Source organism: Panthera uncia, chromosome B1 (assembly GCF_023721935.1).
Source record: "Panthera uncia isolate 11264 chromosome B1, Puncia_PCG_1.0, whole genome shotgun sequence".
Lineage (NCBI taxonomy): Eukaryota > Metazoa > Chordata > Mammalia > Carnivora > Felidae > Panthera > Panthera uncia.
Window position 1 is genome coordinate 180,017,389 of NC_064811.1, and position 19,722 is coordinate 180,037,110.

The 19,722-nt window shown below is 41.3% G+C and overlaps 1 protein-coding gene across 1 annotated transcript in view; it reads right to left on the reverse strand.

The window, feature by feature from the left end:
* Positions 1–19,722, reverse strand: part of MTMR7 (myotubularin related protein 7) — a 55,034-nt gene that overhangs the window by 34,704 nt on the left and 608 nt on the right. Inside the window, exons 2-3 of the mRNA XM_049631712.1 lie at positions 10,710–10,838; positions 2,914–3,048 (exon numbers count right to left, since the gene is read on the reverse strand). Coding sequence (XP_049487669.1) covers positions 2,914–3,048; positions 10,710–10,838 — 264 coding nt within the window. The remainder of the gene's footprint in view (positions 1–2,913; positions 3,049–10,709; positions 10,839–19,722) is intronic.

Sequence of the window (19,722 nt, forward strand, 5' to 3'; positions counted from 1 at the left end):
ATTGAAAATTGCCAGGCTCTGAGTGCCTACATAATGGATAATACCCAATTCTCAATTCTCACACGGCCCATGAGTATAGGCTATGTCGATAGTTACCTATCAGTGTATACAATGGATTTGGGCTGTCCATCATTTGGGCTGTTTCCTGCTTCCTGTTCTAATGTTTCTTGTGTCCTTGTGTTCCTTTTAAAAATAGCTTCACTGACACAGAATTCACAGACCATACAATCCATCCACTTGTGTAATATATCCATTGTGTAACTGGCACTACAATCTAATTTTAGAACATTTTAATCACCCCAAAATGAAACCCTCTACCCATGTCCCCCCTCCGTTTCCTCCCATCCTTCTAGCCCAAGGAAACCACCAGCCTACCTTCTGTATCTATGGATCTGTCTATTCTGAAAATTTCATATAAATGGAATCACACAATGTGTGATCCTCTGTGCCCAACTTCTTTCACTTCATGTAACAGTTTCAAGGTTCATCTACATTGTGGTACGTATCAGTACTTCATTCCTTTTTATAGCCAATAATATTGCCTTGAATGGATATACTACATTTTATTAACTCATTCTCAGTTGACGGACACATGGTTGTTTCTACTATTTTTATTTATTTACTTATTTTGAGAGAGAGAGCCAGGAAGGGATGAGAGAGAGAGAGAATCCCAAGCAGGCTCTGCACTGTCAGCACAGAGCCTGACTCGGGGCTTGAACTCATGAACTGCGAGATCATGACATGAGACGAAATCAAGAGTTGGACACTCAACCAACAGAGCCATCCAGGTGCCCCAGGTTGTTTCTACTTTTAAGCTATTATTGATCAAGAAATATTCACAGGTAAGTTTTTGGTGGACATATTTCTCTCAAGTTAGGAGTAGAACTGTTGACTCATATGGTAGCTATGTTTAACATTTAAGGTCCTTATGGTCTTTTAACCTTTTCATGATGACAACAATCTTCAAACTATCATTTATGAGGTAAAAAAGTTCTGAAAATCCTCCTCTTTCCCCAGAGGAAAAACCACTATTAATGGCTCACATTTTTTCAATGTATAGAATAATATATAATGTTTACAATTATTATTACATAAATGGGATGACATCATACATATTTGTGTATCTCACTCTTGTCGCATACTAGATCTTGAACACCTTTCCACACCCATGTGGAGCATGGGCCACATGTACTACTCTCTCCTCAGGCATAGGCACATGTACATTTTCATTACTGGCAAGAAGTTATAATGACAAATATGTTGATTAAGGCCATTTTGTTTGGTCATCTCATTTTGTCCTATATGTTCCATGTAGTTGTAGGTGATTTTGTTTCCATATATTCACTGGCACATCCCACTGAGGACTCCTGTTGTTGACTGGTTTACAAAGAAATGGGTCTAGGCCATGAAATTGGAAATTAAATTGGACTTAATGCTAACAGGCATAAAAAAAAAAAAAAAAACAAAAGGAAACCTGTGTGGTATCGAGATACCCTGCAAGATGGACTTGGCTTATCCCTCGACCACTAGATTTCTTGTTGACCATCTGATTAAATTATAAAATTGGTACATGAATACATGCATAATTAAATAGTATTTACAAATAAGAGACATGTAGAAAGTTCTCTACCTCCCCAAATCCACCCTTCTCTATGGAATTTTAACAGGTTGCCACATATCCTTCCAGATCTCTTTCTATTTTCATAAACCTGTAATTTCTTTTACATGAACAAAAGAGCATGCATATTATTTGGTGACTTTTTCATTCACTTGACATTATATACTGTAAATCTTTCCAAGTCACAGATACAGATTGCTCAAGGTGAATCTGAAATAGTACAGCTGAACACCTCACAAAAATTGAACTGTGGGAGAGCCACAGTAATTCATTGTCAGAGAAAAAAAGGTCATTTTAGAAACAAGTGAAAAAAATAATTTGGTAGGGGTGCCTGGGTGGCTCAGTTAAGCATCCAACTTCGGCTCAGGTCATGATCTCCCATTTTGGTTCAGGAGTTCAAGCCCCACATCGGGCTTTCTGCTGTCAGTGTGGAGCCCACTTGGGATCCTCTGTGCCCCTCTCTCTCTCTGCCCCTCCCTCTCTCTCAAAAAAAGATAATAATAGGGGCGCTTGGGTGGCTCAGTCGGTTACGTGGCCGACTTCGGCTCAGGTCACGATCTCGCGGTGAAAGAGTTCGAGCCCCGCGTCCAGCTCTGTGCTGACAGCTCGGAGCCTGGAGCCTGTTTCAGATTCTGTGTCTCCCTCTCTCTGACCCTCCCCCATTCATGCTCTGTCTCTCTCTGTCTCAAAAATAAATAAACGTTAAAAAAAATTGAAAAAAAAAAAGATAATAATAATAAACATTGGGGCGCCTGGGTGGCTCAGTCAGTTGAGCGTCTGACTTCAGCTCAGGTCATGATCTCACGGCTTGTGGGTTCATGTCCCGCGTCAGGCTCTGTGCTGACAGCACGGAGCCTGGAGCCTGCTTTGGATTCTGTGTCTCCCTCTCTCCCTCCCGTGCCTGTGCGCTCTCTCTCTCTCTCAAAATAAATTTTAAAAATTTAAAAAAAAAAACATTAAAAAAAATTTTTAATAATAATAATTTGGTGTATTTAGGAAAGCAAGCTCCAAAATTAAACCACACTCATGTGTTGTGTATACTGTATACCCAGCACACTCCTAGCAGCAGGGGAACTATCAAAAGTACCTGACGTGATGAGGAAACTCACAGGCGGAAAAACACTCACCCAGGAAGAAACACAGGGCCGAGTGGGGTGGCCAAAGAGGAACAGCCCCTTTGCAGATGAAGCGCCCTGAGTGGGGGACGGCCGTCCATTTCCTTGGCTCTGCCTCGTCTCCAGTTTCAGGCTTCAGAGCTGCAAAGACACGCATCGGGACGGAACAGCGACACTTACTTTGGGCCGAGTGTCCACGACGTAAATGAAGTCACTTCCTGGATTGGCTTTCCTGATGGCCTGAAGCATCTGCTCGTCCTCCAGGCAGCGGGCACTGAAGCCGGACAGAGGCTGGCTGCTCCGACAGATGGAGGCCTGAGGGGAGAGGCCGCGGCCACAGCATCAGAAAGCGCGCCACTGTTCCCACGGACAGCTGCAGACTGTGTCCCCAACCACGAGCCCCGGGCTCACTTACACCCCACGCCAGCTTGTAGAAGTGTCTGAATGCCTTCCAAAATCCAGCTTGGTTTCTTTTTAATGCAGGCCAAAGAAACCACAACAAGGGCAAACAGTGCAAAGTTTCTCGGTGTAAGAAATTAGGAGTGTGCATGGATGTTGAGATAGGACCTAACTGATGAAATGTAAAGCCATCTAAGTAGCCTACTTTCAGGGTGCCTGGGTGCCTCAGTCAGGTAAACGTCCAACTTTGGTTCAGGTCATGAGCTCACGGTTCGTGGGTTTGAGCCCTGTGTCGGGCTCTGTGCTGACAGCTCGGAGCCTGGAGCCTGCTTCAGATTCTGTGTCTCCCTCTCTCTGCCCCTCCCCTGCTCACATTCTATCTCTCTCTCGGTCTCTCAAAAATGAATGAACGTTAAAAAAAATTAAAAATAAATAAATAGCTTATTTTCCTTTCCACAGGTATTTTCTTGAAGGTAGAAATACAAAATAAATAACTATTCTCCTAAAATTTACAGGATACTTGCTAATAGCAAGACTAGTTAAAAACAAGTTATTTTGTAATGCTTTCCAAATTTTTTATCAGCTCATTTAGAAACAGATACCAAAACCCAACTCTAATGCTAAATGGGAACGTTTTCACTATGAGGAAAGCCCAGGCAGCTGGTAGCTCGGGCACCTAAGGTCAGAAGGCATACACCCCGATGGCCCCGGTGTGAGAGAAGCAGGGGGCTTCTCTGGAATCGGCCTGCGTTCTATTCTACAATTTCTCAATTCTGTGATTCTGACAGAGTAAACCGTATCACCAGACAACATAGACAACAGCATGAAACTTTCCCTGCATTATGAGGTGAGCACGGATACGACCTCGTAGCTATAAAACTTATGCTTCTGTGGCAAAGTATTTTTTGCGGACTTAGATGTTAACATTTAAAATAAAGGAATGACTCTCCAAGAACCTACACTGAGGCTGCGAGCCCACTGGGTAAGAGGATGGAGGGCGTGGTGGTCAGGGAGGAAGAGAACCCTCTAGCTCCAGGCGGGCAGGCTAAGCAGGGGAAACTCACCAAAGAGAGTCATGGCAGAGTCCACTCGGGGCACCTGCACTTCAAGTCTCTACCCCTGAAGGGACAACCCAGCTCTGAGTCCAAGCACAGCCTATGTGTCCCTAACATTCAACCCAGGAACACTCAGTGAGGGTTTGGGTTTCCCAGGAAGACCAGGAAGCTTTGGTGGTCCTCACTGGAGAAGGCGGGAATGTTTCTCACTACCTACACCATCACCACCACCTACACCATCTACACTATCTACACCATCTACACCACCTACACCATCAACAACACCTACAACACCTACATCATCCTCACCATTAACACCACCTACACCATCTACACCACCTGCACCATCAACAACACCTACACTATCTACACTACACCACCTGCACCATCAACACCACCTACACCATCAACACCACCTACACCATCTACACCACACCACCTACACCATCAACTCCACCTATACCACTTACACCACCTACACCATCAACACCACCTACACCACCTACACCATCAACACCATCTACACCATCTACACCATTTACACCACCTACACCATTGCAGCTGAGGACCTGCTGACAAGACCGAGAACCACACCACAGCCAGACACATAACCGGACAACTGCCAGAGAGTTCCAGTTGCAGTCTGTGACAGCAAGGGGCAATCACCGAGGGGGGTGAAGAACTCTGAGCCCAGCAGCCAGGTTCAGAATTCAGGAGCGAAGGGCATGGGACGGTGGCAAGCAAAGCAAAGGGGCGGCAGAGCTTCTCCAGAGTTGCACAACTCTTGAGCTGTTGGCAGAAGTGCACCTGCAGCTGGAGAAGAGAGGGACGGAGGGCCTGAACACGGATGGGGATGGCCGGCAAGGGCTTGGTCCGGGAGAGAGGTGAAGCAGGGCAGGGACCAAAGGCGGGCTGGGTGACAAAAGACAAGCAACATCCGATGGATAGAAAGATAAGGGCCACAGAGGGCTTTCTTGGGGCTTTACTCGGGGGTTCTTTCTATTTCTTCTGCTCTTCGGGGGGTCAGGGCTTGCCCTGCTGCCCTGAGGGAATTCTGGCGGGTAAGAGAACAATTCGATCTAGAGCTTCATCTGGGTTAAAGAAGTACTAGTGAAGGCAGCTACCACCAGGCAATTTCTTCGACTATCAGAAGAGTTAGAGGGGAAGGAGACACATTTAGCTGGTGAGAACGCACATACCACACCTACGCTCACTGAGCAAGTGGGACTTCCATTGTGAAATGAAACCAGGGAATGACAATGACCTGCAGGCTGACAGCCGCTAGTTTTAAGTGAAGGGTTAAGTCAGAGCAGAGTTACACCATGAAATGTGGCCAATAAATTAAACCAGATATATTAAACCCATTAAACCAACTGTACTTTAATATTTCATAGTTATATTTTCTTAATAACCCATAGACATGCTCCACACAGAGTTCTTCCCCGCGTCAGAGGGAACATACAGTCACCAATTTTGTGTGGCACAGTAAGTAGTCTTACAGTGCTGCTGTTCGCCCTGTCCACGCCCCAGACAGTCACAGTGGTGACAGACTATTACCATTCGCTGGTGGCCTTTCTTACTGATGTCACCCATCTGAGAGCAGAGGTAAAGCTCTTCCATGGTAAACTGTCATGAGCCCCTCATTTACAACGCTACTAATAATTAAAATATCCAACATTTTCTGAATGTGTGCTATATGGCAGCACTATCACAAAGCCTTTGCCATATTTTTATCTTCTCAACTACCATATGCAATAACATCTATGACTTGCTCCATTTTATAAATGAGGCAACCAAGGCACAGAGAAGGGAAGTAACTTACTACTCGCTGTCAATAATTAGGGCTAATTATAGCTAATAATTAGGGAAGCCAGACACTGCATCCAGGCATAATATTTTCTGATCTGGGATTCTTAGCCAAAATAATATAGCATGACAAAATCATAAGTCAGGAAGCATGATAGAGAATTAAGATGCAGCATTCAGGAAGGTCTGGCTTTTAATCCATGGTTTGCTTTCACTCACTATCTGATCTTGGCTAACTGACCTATTGTCTTTGAACCTGGGTTTTCTCATCTATAATATGAGGAAAATAACAGAAAAACTACAGAGTGTGATGAAGTATATAACATTCTTAGAACTGTGCCTAAGACATAGTGAGTTTCAAGAACTATTAGTTATAAAAGGAGGAAAGACGGTCTGTATTTTTCTTATGGGAAATCACCTCTTTGGGAATCTTGCAGAGTTTCCCAGAGATCTGTGCTGTGAAATTAGGAGACCACCTTAGTCACAATTTAAAGCACAACTGCTTTCTTAAAAATAATTAAAACATTTAATAAGAAAGAACAAAGGATACAGCAATTCTAAGGGCTGGTAAATAACAAACAGGCACAGGCTTCTGAACGTAAGTGACATTTATAATTTATACGTCTCTAATTGTTATGTACAAAGCTGTTAATAGTTTGATACCCAAAGGGAGTCTGGATGGCTTTATATAACCCATATGCAGTTCAAGGCCTAAAAGTATTATTCTGCACTGCCTGTGACATCTGGTAAAATTGGGAGGGCCAGCTCCCCTTTACATCTGCTCCTATGGACAAAGCTCCCTGGCTGGACAATTCTCCCTATGGACCAGATGTAGCTCCTGCTCAAGTCTGAGCTGAGGGTTTCAGGTACCTGCCAGCCCATGGAATTAACCAAGCCAATCACATCCTCGCAGGAACCTGAGGTCACCTCACCCTCTTGGTACTACAAAGCCCGACTCCCACAATCCCTCCTGGTTCCCTCTATTCCTGAGTGCAGCCCTGCATGGCCTGTATGGCAGCCATGTCCTCCCCTCCTGGGAAGTGAGTGTGCACAACAAATACACTGCTGACAACTTCATTCGTCTGGTGTCGGGTGTCATGGGCTCAGCCTTCTCTGGAGCCCTAGGGCAGGAGTCCTAATCTCACCAACAAGTGAACAGGATATGATTTTAACACCACATATGATAAAAACTGATGCAAAAGGAATTATGTACCCTCAGCAGAGGCATTTCTATCAAAGGATTCTCCACAGGACTTCTAGTTCATGCAATGATGTGCACTCCAAGCTTCTCTTAACCTAACTTTCGGGTCCCACACCCCACATTAGCCAAGCCACCTCTCCATCAGAAGTGTCTGTTTGGTAACAAAAGGATATGTGGGAAATAGTAGTTTAACTAAAGAATACGATATTCTTATTCACAAGCATAAGTTTTATTGGGGTAGGAATACATATTCTTTTTTTTTTTTTTTAATGTTTATTCATTTTTGAGAGACAGAGAAAGAGAGCAAGCAGGGTAGGGGCAGAGAAAGAGGGAAACAAAAAATCCAAAGCAGGCTCCAGGCTCTGAGCTGTCAGCAGAGAGCCTGACACAGGGCTCGAACCCATGAACCGTGAGATCATGACCTGAGCCGAAGTCAGCACTTAACCAACGAAGCCACTCAGGCACCCCAGAAATACACATTCTTAAGTCTATAAAGTCTGAAACCACAAAAGGGAAGAAAGAAAGATCAGCACATTTACACCATTTACACGATTTCTATCTGTTTACTTTGCATGGAAGACTGCCTGGTTTAGGTATGAGTTTTCCTAAGCAACGACAGCATGAACTGCTGCTTTGTTATCTCAAACATCTTCCATTTAACCACAGAAATCCACCCCGATCATATTTCCCTTTATAAAAATCCCTGGTTGCATCAGAAGGATTTACACAGTTAACTTTGATATTAAAACCCAAATGTTATAAAAAACAAAATGGATCATAATGCTACCTGCAGCAGAGAGTTAATTCATGGGGGTGGGAGAGTGGGTATGCATGTAAGGGCACACTAAGTATTTCCCTGCAGAAACCAGCTCATCAACAATGCTTAGAAACACATCTCTGTGGGGTGCCTGGGTGGCTCAGTCAGCTGAAGATTGGACTTCGGCTCAGGTCATGATGTCATGGCTCATGGGTTCAAGCCCCACATCGGGCTTTGTGCTGACAGCGCAGAGCCTGCTTAGGATTTTGTCTCCATCTCTGCCCCTCCTCCATGCTTGTGAGCTCTCTGTCTCTCTCTCTCTCTCTCTCTCTCAAAAGTAAACAAAAAAACTTATATAAAAAAAAGAAACACATCTCTGTTCCTTACTTTGTAACAAGAGCTAAAACATGAAGTATTGTCTTCCTTGAAGTTCTAAATACAAGAAATCAATTATTTTAAACTATAACTGATGGCTGTTATGATTCATTTTCAAGCCTGGAGATCAAAGAATGAATGGCACACAAGAGCAGCAATGGAACAATGAGAATCTGAGGTCAGCAGGTGAAGAGGCTGGCCTCTGAGCTCTAATTGCTAAAACTTCTAACCCATTCTGAGACAGCACACACTTGCCCTTTGCAATACTCACAGTGACCAAAAAAAAAAAAAAAAAAAAAAAATCCTTTTCTCAAGAATATCAAAACAGAAGGAAAGGCAGTAGGATGGATACTATGCTCACTTTAAATTTTTTAAATGTTTTTATTTTTGAGAGAGACAGAGTGAGCGGGGGAGGGGCAGAGAGAGGGGGAGACACAGAATCTGAAGCTGGCTCCAGGCTCTGAGCTGTCAGCACAGAGCCCAACACAGGACTCGAACTCATGAACCATGAGATCATGACCTGAGCCGAAGTCGGACGCTCAACCCATTGAGCCACCCAGGCGCCCCCGGGCTCACTTTTTAAATACCCAGCCCACCCTTACCTCTAAACAACAATAAAAGAATAAAAGATCCTCCCTCTCTTACTTCTTTACGAATGGATGCTCCAAAAATTGCCAATGCTACTGGTATCCTAATTTCAAATACAATGTCATGAAATTCCCTATTCATTCCATCATGGTTTTTTTTTAAAGAAATTCCTATCTTTATTTGACTTTCAGTACCTGTTCCAGTTCTGTGTAGGCTTAAGTATAGTTGGAGTCAAGTAATACAGAACATTAATACTATCCTTGCCTTTTTTAGACCCCATTTCAGAGCAGTGAGTTTAACGAAAAATAAGACCATTTATATCCTTCCAATTAATGGAAATTACACTGCTAAATGAATATTTTCCTCCAAAGCAGGCGACACAGAAGGCTGTATGCTTACCCTGAAGAAGATGGCATTGTTCACGGTATTTTTGGAAACCTCCTTCTAGAATCAGACACAGCCCCTACCCGACCCCCCTGCCCATCGGTACATGCATGTGCATACACACTCACAGACATCTGTTACAATTATTTATGGCTATTAACTTGGCTTTCAATCGACAACTATAACATCTAGCTTGAAAACCAAACTTTTCACCTGGCTAAGGTCAAGTAATTCCTGAAATGTGTGGCAAGGGCCATTGTGGACTCCTGTTTTTGTTTTCCTGTCCTTCACAGAAATGGAACCACAAGTTTTAGCTGTTTCCACGGTTACCCTTAAGACTGCATTTTCTTGCCTGCCCTGTGCAGTTCATCACTTCTGTGAGCAGCAGAAGTCTCATGGCAGTTTCCGGAGGCTTCCTCGGAAAGCTGTGAGGGCTCATTAGCCCTCCTCCACCTGCTGCTGTGCGGAAGTGATGGCTGCTACTAAGTCATCTACTATGTCCCTCAATTTGCGCCAAAGACTCGGAAAGGCAGACCAGAAGGGTGCAAGGAGCTTGGGTCCCTGCGGGCTGAGTAGTGGAGAACAGGATTCCAGGCCTGGACTGCCCACCTCTGGAGTGTTATGTGAGAGAAAAAAAAGTTCTATCTTGTTTAATGCAGTGTTTACTTAGAGTCTCTGTTAGCTGCAGACAAATCAAATCCTAGCTTTTATAAACAATATTTTAAAAATAAAACCCATTCTCCATAAACAAAGATATCTTATGCAGAGGACACTCAAAAAAGTGTGCCATTAAAAAAAGAAGGTGCCATGGATTCCGGGAGCTTTTCTAAAGCAGGTGTTTCGAAGGATCTCCAGCACTGTTGGAATAAGCACAGAGCTGTCCGAGGTGACCACTTAGAAAAGGACAGGTTGGGGCACCTGGGTGGCTCAGTTGGTTGAGCATCCGACTTCGGCTCAGGTCATGATCTTGTGGTCTGAGTTCAAGCCCCATATCGGGCTCTGTGTTGACAGCTCAGAGCCTGGAGCCTGCTTCGGATTCTGTGCCTCCCTCTCTCTCTGCCCCTCCCCTGCTCAAGCTCTGTCTCTCTCTGTCTCAAAAATAAATAAAAACATTAACAAAAAAAATTTTTTAATTAAAAAAAAAAGGATAGGAACTCACTTGAATGATTACATTTAACTGTTTTCTGACTGTATCCCCATTACTTTATTACCAAATAAACATGAAAGGTTGACTTCTACATAACGTAAGAGTTCAAGCATAGTTGTGTTGTGTCATGCCACATACAGCAATATCCACATCCCTTTAAGAACCCAAACACACACGCACACAGCAGAACACTGCTAGAGAGTGCCTGTTTATGATAAAACAAGAAAAGCAAAGCATAAAACAAAAGCATGCCTTGAGACTTACGTGGTTATCTCTATAGTAGTAAGAAAGGGCAGGAAATCGCCGTCTGCTCCGGAATTTGGAACTCCCCACGATGATGTGTGCTGTGGCCGATTTGGGAACATACAGTTCAGTAGGGTAAGAATCACAAACCTGTCACGGAAAACACAAGGGGAATTTTTAGGCAATCCAATAATGCTTTGTGAACTGCCACAAGAAATTCCATTCAGCATACTTATACATTGCGCGTATACATTTTCTTAACCGAGTTACCAACAGCTACTTCGGAGAAATGAAGAGCTGGTGATTCCATGAAATCCTCACAAAGAGAAGCAAACACTCTTTAGCAACCTGTCCTTGTGCACTGCCTGTTCTGTCTACGGGCACTGCGAGCAGCAAGACAGTTCGGAACAGGTGGGCATTTCTCACCTCAAGAAGGGACAAATTATAATTTGGCATCCTGGTAGCTGAAAACAATTTCGCTGCCTGTTTTGAGTGAAAGATAGCCTGACAGTGGGAGGCAAGCACCAGGGGCGAGCCCCCGGGGCCATTTCTCTGTCCCCAGCACACAACATGTGCACTCCTGCCTCCAAGAAAGCAGTCCAGCCAGTGCCCTCCCTAGAAACTTCTTCCGTTGGGTTTTCCCAAATCTCCTCCATTCTTGAGGGACAACCCAACTCCACCTCCTTCAAGAAATTTCCTCCCTGCACTTCAGCTCGGGTAACTCTCTAGATCTGACTTGGTACCACACAATTTAACAGCTTTATTTCTGTTTCTTACATGTTGATTTTACAGATGGTAAGAAATGATTTTATTCTTTCTGCCCATCACTAGTGGTGATTCTCACAGTGTAAACTCTGGAGCCTTGGAATGATCTCGTGATTCAGTCAGAATCAGCATTTCAGAACGTAGCTCCAATTTGCCAATTTCATGACCTTCAGGAATGTCAAACTACACTGACCTCTGAAACTGATGACACACAGAAATAATACCCGACAGGTCGATGTAAGGATCAACTCAGGTAACACCCACGACAAAGCACTTTATAAACCACTAGGTCTAACAAAAATGTTAGAGGTAGCAACAGTAATCGCTGACGTGTGGCTCAGTATGTATTTCGCTTTGACATCAGCCAGTCGATCTTTTTTCAATGTGAAGATCACCTAGATGGCATTTCCCTGGATTTTGCCAAAGTGGCTGCTATTTTCCAGAAGTCAAGCACCTTCTTCTTGGTCATTTCAAGAGTCCTCAAGGAGCAGTAACAACAGGGAAATGCATTAGCTGCCTGTCCTCGGTCTACCTCCAGCCCACACTCACTCCTCTACAAAGATGGAACTGAAGGCAACAGAAACCCACCCCAAGCAAGAGCCAAGCCTCCTCTCCACAGCTCATGAAAATCGTCCTATGATGGTACCTCCCCACCCCGACCCGCCTCCACTGTCTTTGTTACCAGACTGGTGCACGACAGTGAGCAGGAGATAAAAGGACCACAAAAGTGACATTCTCAGGCTCCAAGTGTAATTTCACCATTGAGCCAAAGACATTTCAGGGAAGATTATTAAAGACTTCAGAGACTTCAAGGCTCCAGCACTGACACTCCGGAGGAAATCCCGTACCGGGAACACTGATACTCTGGAGGAAAATCTTGCCCCAAGAATAGATGGTCCAACCTAGCTGGACGCAGAGGGTTCTTACTGGAATTACTACCACAAGACACTACACCCTCCTCCCCATGCAAATCTGGCATCTGCACCTCTCTTCAGTCAGTCGGCTAGAATGTCACTAGACAGGACACACCCGCTAGCTTGAAGTTCAAGAGACATGTAATCGTTGTACCAGACTTACAACATTTCCTTAAAATAAGTTTTAAAAAGGAAATTGGGAGGTTTTCAGTAAGGCGGGAATCACCTACTTTCTTCACTATACAACACTAAGGAATTGCCAAGTTATGATTAAATTAAATAAGGAAGTAATAGGTGAGATTTCTCAACATGCCTATTACACACAGGCTTTCTGAGTAACAAAGAGGTGAGCTAGGAACCGTGGAGCTCCTGTCAGGTCCTCTTGTGGCCTCCCACAGCCAAAGGATGCCCAGCTTGTGTCACGCTGGAGCCTTTATTGCACCATACCTGGTGTAGGACCAAAGGAGAGATAAACACCCAGAACTCACTGTCCTTAATACTCCTGGACCCAATCTACTTAGGGACCTGACCATTTGCTATCCACTCCGGGTCCTCTTTCTTCACCAGAAGAGCAGGAAAAACTTTCCTCCCCTTTAAGAAGACCTGGGCCCTCCCTCTCCACAGTGAAGGCAACGTAGACCTTTTTGGTTAGCATGAGCAAACACCAAGAGCTTAACACCTCAACCCAGTCGGTGGTGGTCATGGCCTCCCCTCTAGGGACACATCAATGCCATTTACAGGGGCTCCTGCTTCCCCCAGAGTACTGAGTCGAGGTGAAAAAGAGTTCAAGGTTAAGAACTGAAATATGGACATTCTGATAAGCTCTTGCATGGGGAGCTCTAAGAGAAGCTAAAATACCTTTGGAAAAAAGTCAGACTCGTGGTCTCTATTAGCTCAAGTTTCAAGATACAAATTCTTAACCAAGCTGGAAAAAAAAGTGAATCCACCCTGCGTTCATGAAAGCAGATGGCACTTTCACGGAGAAATTTAAAAAACAGTCATGGATAGCACTGACCACTCTCATTTTTGCAATAAGCTCACGCAGTCATAGTAAAAATTCTGACAATGAATAATGCACAGCATGGTGCAATTTAGGCTACCAAATTCTGAAACTAATCAATGCACGTCCCCAAATTTTGTCTGGTTTGGAAAATTACGTAGGAAAATTCAGAGAGAATGGGAGTTCAGAAAAGTACAAAAAGCTTTTCTTCTGACTTTTCTTTCTTTACATTAGCTGCTTAAGCCAATGAAGGCAGAATAAGTTAAAATCATTTCTGCGTACTTTTTTTTTTATTAATAAGGAAATGATTTTCTTTGTCCTCCACTAAATAAATTAGCCTGCCAAGAGTGCCTGCCTATCTTGGTTTTTTAGCCTTGCCCAGAAAATCTCTTTGGATAATTGTTTCACTCATTCAACTAGTTTAAAAATATATATATTTGACATATACCATTGTGTAATTTAAGGTGTACACATGTTAATTTGATACATTTATATACAGTAATATGACTGCCACTGTAGTGATAATCAGCACCTCTATCACGTTACATGAATATCATTTCTTTTCAGTGGTTGGGATTATTAAGTTCTAGTCTCTTACTTAGCAAGTTTGATGACTATAGTACAATGTTGTTGATGATTTTAGTATGATATTGTTGTCTACTGAATACTTAATACGTGCCAGGCATTATGTTAGGTGCTGGGGCAGTAATGAATAACAAAAGAGCTACTGGCTTCAAGGACTTCGCATTCCCAGGAAAGTTGATCTCTTTTGACCCAGTTATAATCTTGCAGTCAACTCATTTACCATTGCAAGGTAGTATCCACCTGAGATGCCATCCGAGATGTCTTGATTAGACCTCTGTATCTATGGAGGACCACTCAGCTGAACACTTTGGAGAGTTAGTTGCCAGAGCCTTGTATCTATACAGACAGCTTTCTTCTTAAACATTTAGTATCTAAAATTTATTTCAAGGAATTTATGATATAATATTAGGGGAGAAGGAGGGTGTGAGTTGCCTAAAACAATTTACATATAAATATAATAAAATAATATGTAGCACACAAAATATAGCTGTGGAAAATGGAAATCGACAAGATTGCAAATTACTGGTTCCTACTCTGTTTTAAATTTTATTCCAAGAGAAACAGGTGAAAATTTTAACCTAAGTAGTGAACGATAATTCTTTTATTTAAGAAAGACAATTTCAGGAGTTACGTACAAAGGGAAATCTTCACTTTGAGAGTTAGACTATCACAGGCAAGTCTTATAAAGAGGACTCATAGGAATGATGACAGAGTTGATGATGAGGATGATGGTGGTGGTGGTGGTGGTAATTAGTCTCAAAACATCACACACACAGAAAAGGGCAGCACATGCTCTGAACCTGTTTCTTTCTAAGAAGAAAGACATAACTCTTGTAAAAGAAGGGAGGAAGAAGTCAACATTTTCTCAACTATGAGGTGAAAACAAAGTAATGCATGATGCCCCAACTTTCTCAATGGGCTGTGAGTCAGAAAGTGTTTGAAGCAACCTTTATTATATTTCTAAGTTGGTAATAGAGAAGGGCACATCGTCTTTCTCACTACTTCCATCATATTAGTAAAATCAGAAGATCCCCTAGGTTTTCACCTTTTCTGCTTCAACACAATCCTTCGGTTGTTAGTTTGGGTTTGCTGCATGTTACTTTTGAAAAGAAATGCTGACTAACTCATGTTTTGCAGTCTCCACACGTAGGACATAAGTGACTAAATATGAGTCATGTTTGTGCTACTAGTTCTACAAGGAAATCTCTTCAAAAATAGGAAGACCTTGTGTCTCCAAGAAAATATTATTCCACAAGATGCAGCCTAGATTCATTTTCTTCCTCACTCAAGGGCGTGTCATATTTTCGAAAAATTTCAAAAGGGACCCAATTTTCTTTACTAAACTGGGATTTTCCTCCCTTTCGTTTCAAGGCTAAAAATCCATCGCCACATATTTCATAACGATGGAGACAAAGAAGCCCCAAATGTCTACTCACGGTGTAAGATTATGGTTGTTAGATTTAAATGTAATTATGAAGAAAATTCAGTATCACGTATCCATTCTATCCCAAATAATCTATAAATTCATGACATCAGAAGAATTATGTGGAAGGAACTGACCTCTACACATCAAAATTTACTAGAAAACCGTAATAACCATAATTAATATAAATGTAATTATGGATATTATACAGCATCAAACTGGGATAGAGTTTACCAAGTAGGCCAGGATTTAAAAAAAAAACAACACAACAACAACAACAATATGCTGAAACATGAAACAAAATAGTAAACACTGACAATTCAAAACTTCTGAGGACCCAACGATTCCCCAGGAATAGTATGTAAATGTCTCCTGAGAGGAGATATTTGTAACAGCTATAAATGTTAACATACGTCTTTTCAATAAGAAAAAGACAAATAATCTTATGGAAAAAAAGGATCAAAAATAACAAACAGGCAAGTCGTAGAGAGCCAACGTGAACTGCCAATAAATATAAGGTCAAACTTGTCAGTGATGTGGAAGATGGAAGTAAAACCACACTGATATCAACTTCACGCCAATAACACTGGCATTTTTTTAATTTAATTTTTTGATTAATAATTTCACATGGTTAAAAACATGAAACAATACAAAAAAGGTGCATATCCTTGTGTTCTGTTCACCCTATTCCCACCTATTCTCCAGGTTATCATTTTGGGGCAACTGCATACATACAAATATATATTCTTATTTTTCTCCCTCTTTTTCAGATAACAGATGTCACACTATATTTAATGCTTTTTTAAAAAGATTTTATTTTTTAAGTAATCTCTACACCCAATGTGGGCCTTGAAGTTATAACCCCAGGATTAAGAGTCACACACTCCACTGACTGAGCCAGCCAGGTGCTTCTCTGCCTTGCTTTTTTGAAACTGACAATATACTTTAATAATCTTTCCTTATTAGTACATGAATACCTTCCACATTTTTTAATGGTTACATACTAATTTAATTATATGGATAGAGCAAAAATGATTTAACTGGTCCTCTATTAAGAAATTTTAGTTTCTTCTAAGATATGCTGTTACAAACAATGCCTCAATAAATCACCGTGTACATCATGTGTGTATGCTATCAACTCTTTACAATAAATTCCCAAAAGTAATACTGCTAGATCAATGAGTAGGTGTATCACCAAATAATGTCAATGCCAACTGTTGGTGAGTCTGTGGAGTAGTGAGAACTTGTATATCTTGCTATCAGGTCTGTTAAGTCCACGTACACACTTTGGGAAAGAATTTGGCAATATCTAGTAATGTTAAAATCCACATACTCTCTAACTCAGAAATTCTACTCCTAGATGGAAACGCTCAACCATGAGTCATGTATTAGCCAGTTAACAGCTTTGTGATGATAAACAAAAAGAGAAAGAGAGAGAAGGAGACAAGGATAAGAATAACTTTTAGAACTCTGGTATAGTTGTAAAATATAATATGATACAATGGTGAAAAATGAATGAATGAGAGCTAAAGGTATCAACAGTTTCTGAACTTCTCTGGGTCTTGGGCAGTTACTTAACTGGGCTATGCCTGAGTTTCTACATCTGCAACGCAGGGATACTAACAACACCTACCACATGGTACTGCTAACAGTTGTCAGGCTTTTTAGAACAGTGGCATGTGGTAACTATTATAGATGTGTTTATTAAATGAAATGAATCTCACAAATACAATGCTGAGTGAAATATCAAGTTTCAGTAAACGACATTCAGCACAATACCATGTGTAGAAAGCATTAAAAACACACAAAATAATACCACATATTACTACTTACAAATATAGACACATTATACACAAACAAGGGAAGGATAACACCAGACTGCAGTCAGTGGCACCGGAGCAGAGGGTGATCCGGAGGGCACTTTAGAGAGGTTTAAGAGCATTCATCTATGTGTCTGTTTTTATCCCAGGACCATACTGTTTTTACTACTATGGCTAGCAATCAAATATATATATAGCTAATTATTACTGTATTTATATAATAAACTATTGGAACTATACTAAAATAAAAAGCTTCTGCACAGCAAAGGAAACCACCAATAAAACAAACAATGGGAGAAGATATTTGCAAATAATATACATGATAAGAGGTTAATACCCCAAATATGTAAAAAATTTACCCAACTCAACACCAAAAAATCAAAATAATCCCAGGAAAAAAAAATGGGCATAGGACCTAAATAGCTATTTTTTTCCAAAGAGGACACACAAATGGCCAGGAGACACATGAAAGGATGCTCAACATCACTAATCATCAAGAAAATGCAGCTCAAAACCACAACGGTATCATCTCACACCAGTCAGTATGGTTAGTATCAAGAAGACAAAAAATAACAAGTGTTGGCAAGGATGTAGAGAAAAGGGAACTTCCGTGCACTGTTGGTGAAAATGTAAATTGTTGCAGCCACTGTGGAAAACAGTATGCAAGTTTCTTAAAAAATTAAAAATAGAAATACCATACGACCCAGCAATCCTACTGCTGAGTATTTACCCAAAGAGAACAAAAACACTAATTCAAAAATACATATACATCCTTCTGTTCATTATAGCATCACTTACAATGGCCAAGATATGGAAGCAATTTGCGTCCATCAATAGATAAATGAATAGAATAAATGTGGTGTGTGTGTATACACACACACACACACACACACACACACACACACACACAGAGGAATATTATTCAGCCATAAAAATGAATGCGATCTTGCCATTTGTGACATAAATGAACCCAGAGGGCATTTTGCTAAGTAAAACACAAGTCACATAGGGAAGGACAAATACCACGTTATTTCACTTATATGTGGAACATAAAAAACAAAACGAATCAACACACACATAGAAACAAACAAAAAACAGAAATAGACTCATAAATACAGAGAGCAAGCTGGTGGTTTCCAGAGGGGAGAGGTGGAAGGATGGGAGAAATAGGTGAAAGGGATTAAGAGGAACAAATTTCAGGCTATAAAATAAATAAGTCACAGAGATGAAAAGTGCAACAAAGGGAATATAGTCAACAATACTGTGGTAATGATGTGCGGTGACTATACTTACCGGGCTGGACATCACATAATGTGTACAATAGCCAAATGACTATGCTGCACACCAAAAACTAGTATAACACTGTATGTCAACGATGCTTCAATAAAAATTTTTAAAAATGTAACCAATTAACAGGAGATAAGGTGTAAATGGCCAAGAAGCGTATACAAATCTACAATCAAGAAATCAAAGCATGTCAGTTAAATTGAGAAATTGCTTGTCCCACTATCAAATTGTCAAGAAAATTGTTTAAGAACGAAATTCTTTCCCTGTGAGGGCACAAGAAATCAAGCCTTCTCATACACAGCTGCTGAGAATTTATATAAATCTGCAGTTCTTGCTGACAATGTGTACAAAAATTTGTGTAAAGTTTTTGACACAGAAATTTGACCTTTAGGAATCTGTCTTTAAAAGGAATTTTAACATGGGCAAAGATATAGCTACCAGGATGTTCTCACTATGTTATTTAAAATAGTGAAAAATAGGGGTGCCTGGGTGGCTCAGTCGGTTATGCGGCCGACTTCGGCTCAGGTCATGACCTCGCGGTCCGTGAGTTCAAGCCCCGCGTCGGGCTCTGTGCTGACAGCTCAGGGCCTGGAGCCCGTTTCAGATTCTGTGTCTCCCTCTCTCTCTGACCCTCCCCTGCTCATGCTCTGTCTCTCTCTGTCTCAAAAATAAATAAACATTAAAAAAAAAATTTTTTTAAATAGTGAAAAATAATCTGAATGTCTAAAAATTGGAGATTAGGTAGACAGAATATGACAGTCATACTACACAATTGTTATATGATGTTTTTAAATTATATAAAATATATTTATTGACAGGAAAATGCAATATGATGTGTGAGGAAAAGCAGAACACAAGGCATGTGTTGTATGATTCCATTTGCATTACATACATTCGAACAGTTCCTTTTCCTATGTATTTTCCAATTTTAAATTATTCAATGCATTACTTATATAAGAAAAGACATTAAATTATGCAGATGAGAAAAAAATCTGAAGTAAAATTTTAAAACCTAACAAAAGAATGTGAGGGCAATGTTCTTTTTTCTTTTATAAATTCTCTGCAACATTCTTATGCTACTTTTATTACTTAAAATATTTAAAAACGTCATAGGGAAACCAACACTGATTTGTAAGCCCATCATTAGGGACAATACAGCATTGGTTCTGCCCCTTCTGCCTCCTTTCCTCTCCATAGGCCTTTCTGTAAACGTAGACACATCTCGCCACATTTCTCTAGG